Source organism: Cervus canadensis, chromosome 20 (genome assembly GCF_019320065.1).
Source record: "Cervus canadensis isolate Bull #8, Minnesota chromosome 20, ASM1932006v1, whole genome shotgun sequence".
NCBI lineage: Eukaryota > Metazoa > Chordata > Mammalia > Artiodactyla > Cervidae > Cervus > Cervus canadensis.
This window is the reverse complement of record NC_057405.1, coordinates 21761863-21776282: the sequence shown is the minus strand read 5'-3', so window position 1 is coordinate 21776282 and position 14420 is coordinate 21761863. Positions and strand designations below refer to the sequence as shown.

The 14420-nt window shown below is 41.7% G+C and overlaps 1 protein-coding gene across 1 annotated transcript in view; it reads left to right on the top strand.

Moving 5' to 3' along the window:
- COL19A1 (collagen type XIX alpha 1 chain) overlaps nucleotides 1-14420 on the top strand; it is a 417733-nt gene that overhangs the window by 324011 nt on the left and 79302 nt on the right. Inside the window, exons 17-18 of the mRNA XM_043439611.1 lie at nucleotides 5539-5583; nucleotides 11537-11599. Of these exons, the coding sequence (XP_043295546.1) occupies nucleotides 5539-5583; nucleotides 11537-11599 (108 nt within the window). The remainder of the gene's footprint in view (nucleotides 1-5538; nucleotides 5584-11536; nucleotides 11600-14420) is intronic.

Genomic DNA, 14420 nt, shown 5'->3' with positions numbered 1-14420 from the left:
CCAAAATGTGGTTCAAACTGCTCACTCCCCAGGGAGAATCTCTGAGCCTGTGGGGTCCCCCTTCTCATCTGTGTCCCTCACTACAGGCACAATCCCAGCTGATTGCTTCTCTTCCCTTCCTACCTGATTCTGTGTGCACCTCTCTTACAGTCTTGATTGTATAAGAGCCTCTCTGTCAATCTCCAGTTTGTTTGCAGTGAGAGTTGCTCCACACGTGGTTGTGTTATTGTTGTGTTCAAAGGGCGAGGTGAACTCAGTGTCCGCCTACTGTGCCATCCTGATCTCCCCAGAGTTCCTGAAATGTTTAGGCTGAGTATCACCCCACACAAAATAACCCTCATCACTGCACCACAGAAGCTTTTCAACAATATATTCAAAATTGTACATCTATTAAAGCTACTCAAAAGGTTTCTGAGAACCATTCAAATAACATGGCAGCAAGGCACAAACTGACCTGGTAAACTTAGAATAACATCTGAGGCAGAACTGTGAGTTCCAGAAACATGAGGACTAAGTCACCAAGAGTCAGACATGGCTGAGCAACTGAGCAACAACAAGTCTCTTATTATTTCTACGTGGTATGAAAGTCGCTCAGTCGTGTCCAACGCTTTGCAACCCCATGGACTATACACTCCAGGCCAAATACTGGAGTGGGTAGCCTTTCCCTTCTCCAGGGGATCATCCCAACCCAGGGATCGAACCCAGGTCTCCCGCATTGCAGGTGGATTCTTTACCAGCTGAGCCACAAGGGAAGCCCAAGAATACTAGAGTGGGTAGCCTATCCCTTCTCCAGTGGATCTTCCTGACCCAGGGATCAAACCCAGGTCTCCCACATTGCAGGCAGATTCTTTACCCCCCCCCCCCCGAGCCACAAGGGAAGTCATATTATTTCTATAGAGTCAAGTAATTGTCTGGTACAATTAGCTTGGAGAAAGCAGAGAGGAGAATCTCACATGTCAACAAATCAATGCAAATGAAGTTCAAGTTTGCCTCTGCCTTGAGTGTTGTTAGCCAAGAGTGGATAACACCTACAGAGGCCACTGAGGGTCCTTATTTAGATAGGTTTCCTGAAAGAGCTATTGCATGAAGCAACCATATGATACTCTGCTTGGTAGTAAATACCATGTTGTTTTTCTGGATGTGAAAACCTCCAGAAAAATCAAGATTTTAGAACAATAGAGTATATGGATAGAATAATATGACTTGGTGCTGCAGAGGCATCTCTTCATCTCACAGCATCTGTGACGCCCTTTAGGTTGTTGGGGGATCAGCTAGGGAGGAGGACCTAAACCAAGGTGCTGTGAGATGATCTCAGCAGATATCCTTTGAGTACTCCTCTGCTCTGAAAGTCAAGAGCACGGGGCCTCCCAGTCCAAAACTATCCCTGGACAACCTATGTCTTAGACCTGGGGCCCCAAGCCCCTGGACTACACAGCAGGAGGTGAACAGTGGGCAGGCGAGTGGGCAAAGCTTCATCTGTATTTATAGCCACTCCTCATCACTTGCATTACTACCTGAGCTCCCCTCCAGTGGTGAGATCAGTGGTGGCATTAGATTCTCACAGCAGTGCAAACCCTACTGTTCACCATGCATGCAAGGGATCTAGGTTGCACACTCCTTATGAGAATCATCCTGAAACCATACGCCACCCTGTCTGTGGAAAAATTATCTTCCACAGTATTGGTCCCTGGTGCCAAAAAGATTGGGGGCCACTGTCTTAGACCAAGCATGTTCCACCTTCCCCACACATCTTAGCACAAACACAGCCAGGCAGAGACTCTGATGGGCTATGCATGGTTATTGGCTCCAGGCCCAGATAGCAGTATTTTCAGGAAACTCCTAAAGTTTTTATGTTTCTGTGCAGATTGCACTCAAATAGCTTACCATTTTGTAACTGGTCATTCTTTATGTATGTGACTCAGAGTGTCATACCTCACTTTCATATATATCCTTGCACAGAAGAACTATACAAAAAAGATCTTATAATCCAGATAACTGCAATGGTGTGATCACTCACCTAGAGTCAGACATCCTGGAGTGTGAAGTTAAGTGGGTCTTAGGAAACATCACTAGGAGCCAAGCTAGTGGAAGTGATGAATTCCAGCTGAACTATTTCAGATCCTAAAAGTTGATGCTGTTAAAGTGTTGCATTCAATATGCCAGCAAATTTGGAAAACTCAGCAGTGGCCAAAGGACTGGAAAAGTTGGTTTTCACCCCAATCCCAAAGAAAAGCAATGCCAAGGAATGTTCATACTACCACACAATTGCACTCATCTCACACGCTAGCAAAGTAATACTCAAAATTCTCCAAGCTAAACTTCCAACAGTACATGAACTGAGAACTTCCAATGTTCAATCTGGATTTAGAAAAGCAGAGGAACCAGATCAAATCGCCTATATCCATTAGATTATAGAAAAAGCAGGAGAATTCCATAAAAAACATCTGTTTCTGCTTCATTGACTATGCCAAAGCCTTTGACTGTGTGAATCACAATGGAAAATTCTTCAAGAGATGGAACTACCAGACCACTTTACCTGCCGCCTGAGAAACTTGTATGCAGGTCAAGAAGCAACAGTTAGAACTGGACATGGAACAATAGACTGGTTCCAGATTGGGAAATGAGTACATCAAGGCTATATATTGTCACCCTGCTTATTTAACTTATATGTTTCACATCATGCAAAATGCCAGGCTGGATGAAGCCACAGAGGACACCATCCTTATGGCAGAAAGAGAAGAGGAACTAGAGAACTTCTTCATCAAGTGAAAGAGGAGAATGAAAAACCTGGCTTAAAGTGCAACATTCAGAAAACTAAGATCATGGCATCTGGTTCCATGGCAAATAGATGGGGAAACAGTGGAAACAGTGACAGACTTTATTTTGGGAGGGCTCCAAAATCACTGCAGACGGTGACTGCAGCCACAAAATTAAAAGACGCTTGCTCCTTGGAAGAAAAGCTATGACAAACCTAGACGGCATATTTAAAAGCAGAGACATTACTTTGCCAACAAAGGTTTATATAGTCAAAGCTGTGGTTTTCCCAGTAGTCATGTATGGAGCTGAGAGTTGGAACATAAAGAAGGCTGAGTACCAAAGAATTGATGCCTCTGAACTGTGGTGTTGGAGAAGACTCGTGACAGTCCCTTGTACTGCAAGGAGATCAAATCAGTAAATCCTAAAGGAAATCAGTCCTGGAATATCCATTGGAAGGACTGATACTGAAGCTAGCTCCAATACTTTGCCCACCTGATGTGAAGACTCAACTCATTAAAAAAGACCCTGATGCTGGGAAAGGTTGAAGGCAAGAGAAGGGGATGACAGAGGACGAGATGGTTGAATAGTATCACCGACTCAATGTCCATGAGTTTGAGCAAACCCTGGGAGATGGTGAAGGACAGGGAAGCCTGGCCTGCTGCAGTCCATGGGGCAGCAAAGAGTCAGACATGACAAGAGACTGAACAACAATAGCAAATGATTTATAACTTAAGATTTGGGGACTACAATTTTTGTTTTCAATTTAGATATCTGAGATCAAAGGTAAGTAGGAAAAATGAGAGACTATCACAGGACCAATAATATTAATAACAGCAGTTATAAACTACTTATTTTTAATAGAAGTTTTAGTCTCTTTCTCCTCAAATTTTATTTTTATTTTTCAATTTTTTAAAATAATTTTATTTATCTATTTATTTTTGTCTGTGCTGGGTCTTCACTGCTGTGTGGGCTCTTCTCTAATTGCCATGTGCAGGCTTCTCATTGCAGTGACTTCTCTTTTCAGAACAAGGGCTCCTGGCAGGCAAGCTTTAGCAGTTGTGGTTTGTGGTCTATAGAGCACAGGCTCAATAGTTGTGCCTCACTAGCTTAGTCGCTCTGAAGCATGTGGGATCTTCCCGGATCAGGGATTGAACCCATGTCTCCTGTATTGGCAGGCAATTTCTTTACCACTGAGCCACCAGGGAATCCCCTAAACGACTTCTTTTTAACTAGAGTAGCATGAGTAATATGAAGGCACATTTAAAATGTTAAACTGTAACAACAGTGATTGGCTTATTTATTCAACAAATATTTATTGAGTGCTTCCTATATGTTATGTACTGCTATAGGCATGGGGTGGGCATTCAGTTCCAGGTCTCATAGGTCTTACATGCTAACATAAGAAGTTTTAAAGAAATACAAAATTTTAAATGTTAGTTGGTATTAAGAAGGAGAAACATGATGTCCAATGAGAAGGTGTGAGGGGAACCTGTCTGGAGACCCTCAGAATGCATTTTATAATAGCTGAGATCTGAGTCATTGCTAACCAGATGAAGAGGTGAGGACAGAGCGGGAGACTACAGGGAGAGACAAGAAGGATCCTGGTCCATTTGAGGGGCTGAGAGAAGACCCTTTATATGACTTTGCTGAGGTTTTGAAGAAAGGAAGTCAGAATGTCTTGACATTCTGACCTTCTGTAGAGAACATGTGTGTCAGGGGAGCAAGAGGAGGTTATAGGGGCCAATGAGGGAGCCTTTGCAATAATGATCCTGCAAGGTGTGTTGGTGGCCTTCCAGTGGAGGTAGCTGGAATGAAGAGACTTAGGGCAGAGGCACCAGACTGGATGACACTGTCCTTAAGGAGCAGAGGAAGGCCGTGTCAATGATGAAACCTAGATGGAAAAAGAAAGAGTCTATGGACAGGAGAGGTTGGATGCAGACTTTCTTTCTTTATGTAGTTTTTTTCAATTATAAAATGAAATTACTACTCATTTTAACAAGTCAAACTGCAGAGATATGTTAGGAAGAAGTTAATTATCATCCTCCCACTTCTGGACTAACAGCTGTTAACAATGAGATATTCTCTTATCTTTCTTACTCTAGCTCTCTTCTAGAATTTATAAATGAACGCATCAAGTAGATAAGTAGATATAGGGGTCAAAATCTAGAAGGGAAACATGCGCTGGGTTTACAGATTTGTCTGTCCTGGTGTAGATAATGCCCCAGCCACGGAATGGATAAGCGTACCTGGGACAAAAGGTTGAATCAAGAAGAGAGCTGGATGAGGTCCCGAGGAGGTCCAGGCTTGACCAGTGAGGAGCTGGTTGGAGAGGAGCGGACAGCGGGACAGGAGAAGAAGCAGAGTACATGTAATACAAGTCATGAGAGAACCAAGTGCAGCCGCAAGGTCGATAATGGAACATCCATTACACTGAGCAACAAAGATACCACTACTAGTGTTGAAAGTTGTATCAAAACCAAACGAGGCTTCCGGACATTAGCTTGGACTTTTGCTGATTCTCCCCTGGAGATGTGCTGTTTCTCCAGCGTCACCTCCTGACCGGGTAGGGTGGAGGTCACAGTGAGGACAAGTAGGGTCTCAAAAGTGAGAGTTTTTCAGGAATGTTTGACAGAGGCAAATATTTCAGGAATATTTGACAGAGTGTGAGAGAGGCAAATGGGATAAAAGCTTTTACAGTGCTCTTATCTATTTTTATGTTAAAGTAAGGACTGTTTTAAAAATAAATGGATTTTTAAAAATTTTTGTTTCATGTTTACTCAGGGAAATGTTGGTGAACATGGAGCTGGTGTTCTAAAAGGAGAGAAGGTAATCAAATTTGCAGAGTGAGTAGAGACATCTAGGTTTTTATACCAATTCACACATTCACAACCCACTCCAGTATTCTTGCCTGGAGAATCCCATGGACAGAGGAGCCTGGTGGGCTACAGTCCACAGGGTCACAAAGAGTCGGATATGACTGAGCGACTTCACTTCACACATTCACACATCAGGGCAGCCCCACTGCCCTGCAGGTTCCACGTCAGCCTGCAGGGGGCGCCACTCTCCCCGCCTCCTGAGCAAGCGGGACTGAGCTCGGCCTCCCCTGGAAGCCCTGAGTAGCTGACCACAAGAAGGGAACACTTCCACAGTGAGGGGAAAGAGCTGTCACATAACTGTCACAGGTAAATGAAATTAGGACACATGTTTCAGTTTATAGTTAGATGTTTCTTGGATCCGCATAGGTGGCAAAAGCAATCTGAAAGGCCCTGTGACAGGATGCCTGAGGCTTGCTATTTTTCTGTCCTCTTAAGTATCCAAGCATAAGCTGTCATGGGAGCATTTTGGGGTGGGGTTTTATCATGTACAGTAGCAGTTTAACCAAATAATTATTTCAAAACAGCTTTAAAATTAAAACGCTGGTGAATTTCCATTGCCTTCTCATTGTCATCATTCACGAGTTTCATTATATTAGCTGTGAAGATGACAAATGCACTTGCCTTCTCAAAAAGATGTGTCACTTCTATTTGATCCTGCAATTGTGATGACCTTAGATTCAGTGGGAAATTGCCATTGTCAAGAAAAAGAAAAAAAAATGAGGAAACTATATTCAATATTTTGTAATAACCTATAAGGGAGAAGAATCTGAAAATACAGATATATATGTGTATGTAAAACTGAACAACTTTGCTGTACACCTTAAACTAACATGACATTGTAAATCAGCCATACTTCAATTTAAAAAAGAAACAAAAGACACAAGAAACAATGCACATCAAATCCACAGACAGAGATGAATAGGACTGAAAATACTCTGCAGGAACATGACCTGTGAGTGCGCCCTTCCTTCATTCACCCAGTGAAAATTCTCATGATTGAGGGCAGGGTATTTCAACATGAATCCAAGAAAATATGACTTCCGTGCCTTATAAATCCATGCAGCCCATCTATTCACAAAATCATACCTCCGTCACCAGAAAGAAAAAAAAAAAACTGCTTAGAGATAGTCTCCACAGAATGGGAAGCTTCTTATAGACTGACCATTGCAAATGAAATTTCCTGCAAAAAATAAAAATAAAAACCTTGACATTCTTAAAAAGACATCCCTAAAAATTGATTACACAGCAGTAATGTCATTTATGTGTCTTGGATTGCACTTCTAGTACATTAACATTATTTCCTGTAACCAAATAGCTTATGGAATTCCTACACCACCATAACGAACACATTATATTTTAAGCAATTACTGCAGGACACATGCAGACTAAGGAGTAAAAAAAAAAAGAGCTTGTCACTTAGGACAGCTGAGCAAAGAGAGCTGTGGCACTTTTAAAGTATTTAAATCATGATTCATTCCTTGAAACAAAGCAGCTGGCTCCCGTTTTGCTCTGTTCATTAGGAAACACATGTTCCTTAGGAATTCTGAAGACCTCAATGTTGAGAAATTTGATTCTGTAAAACAGGTGTATTTGTAACTCTAAGGACACTTTCTATGGCTCAAAATCTTTTCTAATTGCTTCAGAATCTTAAGTGGAATTAGAAAAAGCCAGAGGCATGACTGTTCCCTCTTCCCACCCAAAGAAATACCCAGGGGAGTCTACAGAGAACTGGATACAGTACCTGATATAAATGCCCATGTGAAATGATTTGTAGGAATTTTAATTAACAGGAGAAAGACTGTCCCCATAAAAAAAATGCATAGGATGACTTCTAAAACGTAAGACCACCCTTGCTAGAGAAGCAGAATCACTTCTGCCTGTGCACACTCCATACCTGGGCTGAGTCTATACTTCCATTCTTGGTGATGCTGTTCAGAGGTCACTGTAGTGAGAATTTGAGGCCCCTTCAAGCTGCTCCCTCAGACCTTTGCTCGCACCCTGGTGGACCCCAGTGGTTCTGAACCTCGGCTGCGCACTGGAGTCCCCTGAGGGCTTTTGGAAATTACCAGTCTCGGGCCCCATCTCCAGGACTCTGATGTGGGGCAGAACTCATGTCTCTGGTTGATCTGGAGTGGGGTTCATGTTGCTGTTATTTAGAAGAGTTTCAGATGATTCTACCCGGCAGCCAGGGTTGAGAACCATTGAATGATGGAAGGAACCTGGGCTCTGGGGTCAAAAGCTGATTGTGCCATTAACAGCTATGTCTCTTCAGAAAAGACACTCCAGTCCTCTGGTCTTCAATTTACTCGTTTGTGAAATGGGCAAAATATATCTACACAGAGTTGATGGCAGGATTTAAATCAGATGAGATGAGATGACCTTACCCAAAGCACAATGCCTGACATATATTAAGCCCTCACTAACGCTTTGTTCCTCACTGCTCACCCATTCTAAACTTTCTTTCTTCTCATGGAGTATCATTCATGTCTTTTTGGTATTCATAGTTATCATACTTAACATCCAGTCTTGATGATCTTTGCTTCTCCCACCATAATTTTGATGGAGAAGAGATTCAATTTATGTTGTAGAATGTAAGATTGAGCCAGAAGTACAATTTCAACATATGCATGACTTTTGCTATATCATACTCCACTTCTCAACGCACGGCTGGCAGAATAGAATCACAAAGCCAGCCTACCATTTGGAACCCAAAGTGGTAAAGAACCCGCCTGCCAATGCAGGAGACATAAAAGACAGGGGTTCCATCCCTGGATCGGGAAGAGCCCCTGGACAAGGGCATGGCAACCCTCTCCAGTATTCTTCCCTGAAGAATCCTGTGGACAGAGGAACCTGGCAGGCTACAGTCCATAGGGTTACACAGAGTCGGACACAACTGAAGTGACTTAGCATGCACACACACTTCCAGTAAAACACCAAAGTCAATACAAACAGCAATAGAATTGACACAAATCACTGCTAGGTTAGCAGCCTCGTTCTGATTCAAGATACAGGAAGAAAGAGCAACAAATACTACCAGCTGATAGAGACCCAGGCATCCGTGCAAGCCACCTGCCAGGACTGAAATGATGACCTCCGCTCTGTAGCTTCCTGACAAAGCCAGGATGCAGTGATGGGATGATGTATCTGCAAGTCGGTCGGGGAGAGCTGCTCCTTTATAGAGACAGAAGAATCAGGAGGTGGAATATCTAAGGACCCCTGAGAAATTAGTGGTGTCTTTTAGAGCAATTGTCAGAGGAAAAAGATGGAGGTTTAACACCACCAGACCTTTCAGATAGCATCCAGAGTGTCAATTTAAATGACTGCCTTTCCCGAAGCTAAGTAAATCCATCACTGATCTTTCAACTCATAATTACAGTCATAAATTACTGAACATCCATTTTAAATATGAAGAACAACTCCATATGTGTTTAAGATTCAGGTGGGAAATGCTTTTGTTTATAGAGTTTTGTATTGAGGAGCTGGTCTCTAAGACTTCTGCCAAGCCCAGCCATACCTCCATACCAAACAGAGGTGGACCAAAGCCTCTGCCTGGTCCTTCCTCTGCATTTCAGTAGAGACCTGTATACGTTGTTTTAAATAGTTAGCAGCTGTGAACGTAGTTACTCTTCCTTCAGGCATATTCCTCTCCCCTTTCATTTTTGTATCAAGCGGATGTGACTTTTAGAGTAACTCCTAGACCCTTTCCTTGATTTCTACATTTACTTTATGCAGCTGGCTTGAATTACTGGGCTTATTTTTGCCCCAGTGCACTGAGGCTTTTAACATCTATCAGATGGGTGATAGGAAGGCCAACACTCTATACAGTCTAACACTTGTACAAGACCAATTGTTTAGTCTGTCAAACCAACAGCAATCAGTCCCTTAATGTCTCCACCATTATGGATAGAACTTACTATCTGTAGGAAAATGGATTCTCCTACAATATGGTAAGTCTAAAACTGATGTTACATTGTATGTTTAGATGGTACACTATAAGGGAAAATACTTGTATTAATAAATGAAGATTAAATTTACAAAATATATTCCACAAATCTGGAAGCCTCCTTGAAAAAAAAAAAGACATTGTCTATCCATTACGAATGACTGACTCCCTCTTCCTCTAAGCTAAATCACAAGATCTGATTAGGATAGAAATATAAAAGTAAACCAGTGTCTTTAGGGCTGACTGTTTGAGGCTTCAAAAGAAACAGATAAACATATCCACACAAGGGGACATGTGTAGAGATGTTCATTGCAACCCTGTTTATAAGACAACAGAATGCCCATTTGTGCTCAGCCTCTCAGTTGTGCCCGACTCTTTTGCAACCCCATAAACTGAAGCCCACCAGGCTTCTCTGTCAATGGGATTTTCCAGGCAAGAACACTGGAGTGGGTTGCCATTCTCCAGGGGATCTTCCCAACCCAGGAATCAAACCCATGCCTCTTACATCTCCTGCATTGGCAGGCGTATTCTTTACCACTGAGCCCCATGGGAAGCCCAAATACCCATGAGTGGGGCTTAGATGACCCCTGATCCATTAACACACTATAATACTATCCAAAGGTTCAGTGAATAAATTAGATCTCTATGTATCAAAAGAGGATGGATATTAAAAACCACATTGAGTTGGGGGAGAAGTCACAGAATGTCATATACAAGATTAACCAGTGGCTTTTATAAAATTTGTTTTAAATATCCAGAATAGCATACTCTTTATGGTTCCACATATGCAGTAAAAGTACAAAAATGTAGACTGAAAATGTAAGTACTAAATTCATAACAGTGACTCTCTCTGGCACAGAAATAGAGAGGGAATATGAAATTTCCTCTTTGACTTTAAGGTTTTTTTTCTTCCATCTTGGGTGGGTGCCTTGTCCATGGAGGTTTGACATATTCAACTTTATCTTTTTTGTATCTTTTTCTGAAATAAAAAAGATACAAGGGGCAGAAAAGCTATATGCTTGGAAATGCAATGATGAACACTGTTTTGCAAAAATGCTCTTGGGGTTGGAAATCAACCCAGCATTATATACGTTCTAGTTGTTGCTAGTCACTCAGTTCTGTCCAACTCTGCAACCCCATGGTTGCAGCCTGCCAGGCTCCTCTGTCCGTGGGACTTCCATGCAAGAAAACTGGAGTGGGTTGCCATTTCCTTCTCCAAGAAATCTTCCTGATCAAGGGCTCAAACACTTGTCTCCTGCATTGGCAAGAGCCACCAGGAAAGCCCTACATACGTTCTAATGGCTGCACTTAACAATTGTGTGGCATTCAGGGTTGTTGGTTAATAGTAAATGGAAGCACAACGCTGAAACATCTCTATCGTTTAATTAGTGGTACATTTCCTTACCACAAATATTATTTCTAAAATTTTATTTTCTCAAAATAGTCTTTATATGTCCCATCAAGAAGGCCTTCTTTGCAAGAGAACAGTGGTGAATGAGTGCTGGAAACAGTGGAGAGACGTCTTTTTCCTCCTATATCTTCCCCTACTTGAAAAAAGAAAGAAATATCTGAAATAAAATGAATTTGGATTACTGTGTCAGTTAAACAACATGATGTCTTTAAGGCCACAATTTTTTTTTTTTTTTTTTTGGCGCAGCAGAGCATAATTATAATTATTTTCTCTAAATATTCTTTGCTTGAAAAATAATTGACTTTTGTCTCACATTAATTTTAAAAATCATAATGAATAGTGGATTTCTAAAAGACCTAAAGGCATTGTGGAGTGCTGATAAACACGTTATTATGCGAGTAACCTACTGGATTCAGAGCTTCCAACTGCCCCTTGGGGGTTAATAGTTAAATTCCATTGTTAGAAGGGTACAAGTTGTGCTGCCACCCTGAAGGTCACAACAGGACTCACCTAGCCTCATGCAAAACTGTCTTCTGCTTTTCTTGAAAGGGTGAAACTGGACCGCCAGGATTTCCAGGATCTATTGGCCCTAAAGGTGAAAAGGGAGAATCTGTAAGTATTTTAGCTTTGAGAGCAGAGGGAGAATATTCAAAAGATAGAATTAAGATATTTTTCTTAATCAGCCCCAATTCCATGTGCGTTGGTTGTCCCTGGCATAAGGAACAATAGATCAGATATTTGGTCATGTTCTCTAAATGAGGTACTAAGTTTTTACACGTATTACCTCACTTCGTTCATTTAAAAAAAAAATCCCCATCCTTCGGATGAGGAAACCGAGGCACAGAAAGGTTAAGTAACTTCCCTAAGGTCCCTAAGCTAGGAAGTACTGAAACCATGAATCACTCCTAGGCAGGCTGATTCCACAACCCAGGGTTTAAAAATCACTAAGCTGTCCTGCTATAACTAAAGATAATAGCTAAAATGAATAATAAAATCAGCATATCAAAAGGGCTAATTTATAAAAAATAAATAAATAAAGACGTTTATCTTTGCTCAAACAATTACTCTCAGTGTAGTCTCTGAAGTTATTCTTAGGTTTTTATAGGTCAAAATGACTTCTTAAATATTACTGAGGCCAGATTCTTCCAAAATTTAGTTCTTTTGGTGGAAAAAAGTACCTTCAGTATCATTTATATTCAAATGGGACTACCTAAAGAGATGACATGAATCCTAATTACAAAAATATATATTTTTTAATTCTGCTTAAAAAAAAAAACCAAAACCCCACAGCAGCCCGCCAGAATCAGCAAGAATGACTTAACTAATGTTTCATCTTTGTTAAAAAAAAATGTAACACTTAAAAAAATTAACTTTTACCTCTTCCCTTGCTGGGATGAACAGAGATTATTGGTTGGCCAGAGATAAAAATGAAGAGGTCACTAAAATGCCTGCATGCCTGCCAAATGGGAACAATATGAAGAGTATTTAATATCACAAAGTCAAATTCTCCTTGTGCTTCAGCTTTAAAAATAAAACATCTTTGGCGATGATAGTCATTGTTCTGACAGCTTTAGAGTTCATGCTGTCCCCCTTGTGCTCCGAAGTTCTCCTCCTTCAGGGGTCACTCTTGCCTTTGGTTTTCTGTCCAAACCAGTAACAGTCCTCACTGGGGTTCCATGCCTGAGACTTCCAAGACTTTCTAGGAAATCTCCTCTCTCCCACAAATCAGCGTGGGGTCTGCTGTGCCTTCCATCTGCCAGCTGACTCCTATAACTCCACACTTAGGGGCACCTCTCCTCACCTCTTATCTGCCCCTTGCCCCCACCCTGTCTCCCCTCCACATTGGAGCACTGACACCTTCTTTTAATTTCCACATGCTGCGTGGCAAACCAGGACCTAAGATTTACTAAAATTCTACTGGAATAGCTGGGACTTGTAGAGCAAAAAGAGAAATTTGAGTGGATTAGAGCAGTGCCTCTCAGACTAAATGTGAACTTGAATTGCTGAAGATCCTTTTGAAATGCTAATCCTAATTCAGCAGGTCTGGGTAGCGGTTTATTACCAAACTCAAGTTCAGTTCAGCTGCTCACTGCGCATAAGCCAACAGTTGCAGAGGCAAGTGTCAGCAGGAAAGGTGCTGTAATCAGAAAAGCTCGCAACCTGGGGAGAAGGTGGACTCATGTCCTGAGACCAACTCCCAAGATTCTTTTCAGCCAGGACAGTTTTTAAAGGGAAAAGAGTGGGGAGGGGGGCAGGGCAGCAAGAACCTCAGTGAAACACTGAGGCAAGAGGTTGGAATCTGAATCTTTTTTCCTTTGAGTGCAAACTGGCTGACTATCTCTTCAAATGTGATCTTGATGCATGATCTCCTGCAGGATTACCAAGGGGGCCATTGAGGGAGAGAGCTAGTCATTTTTTAACGGTCTAATTCTTCATTCTTTTTTATCTAGGAAAAAATTAATAGCTTAGGCAAGGTATGGTGTGCATTCAGGACAGCATAAGTCAGGAGTTAGTTCCAATTGCTTGGTGATCTCATTTTTATATTTAGGTTCTCTTAAGTTCAGAGGGGAACAGAAATGGGGAAGCAGGAAAGGGGCAAAAGAGCCGCTTTCAGACTGAGCAGGTGTATTTCTCAACACACTCAGGCTGTGCTCCAGGCTGTGGATGCTGGGCCGTGCTATGAGTAGCAAGAACTGGGGGATTTCACAGTTCATGAAAGTTTCCCTTAGCTTTCTGTCCTGTTACCAAGGCCCACCCCTGAGACCGCCTTTCTCCCCATCTACCTTACCCTCCCAGCTCTCCTCCTTGTCAGTTCCCTCTTAAGCTGTGAATTATCCCACCTTCCTTGTGTTAATACATCTTTGCCTGCCTTTCTCCCAGCTTCCCACAGGAAAAAACACAAATGTCACATCACTAGTAAAGCAGTCTAGCTCTCTGTGGTCTCAGCCTTTCTATTCTGGAACAGGATCTGAACTTAACATGATAACCAGAAGGTCCAAACAGAAGAATAATCTTCATCCAAATCTGAACTCTGAGCCTGAGTGGTACTTTAAATGGCAGTTTGTCCCCTGTTACAGGACATTTACTACATGATTAGGTTAGATATCGGAGTGAAAATGTCATCTAGTTGAACCCCAGGATTTTATAAATAAGGAAAAAGAGTCTACAAAATGTAAATGACTTGCCCCAGGTAGTAGCCACCGGAATTAAAACAAAATATCAGCTCTCTAGACAACCAGGCTCCTGGTTTTGCTTTTTCTCCCCCAACTAGAAGTTACTTTAGTCACTGTGGCTTGGCAGAGGTTCTAAATAATCAGTGAGGTAAGTAATGTAATATAATCAGAAACAAGCAGTTTCAAAAGCAATGCAGCCCATTGCTCACATCTCATTAACTTCATCTCCTATCTTAAAAATTGAATTGATTTTTAGAATT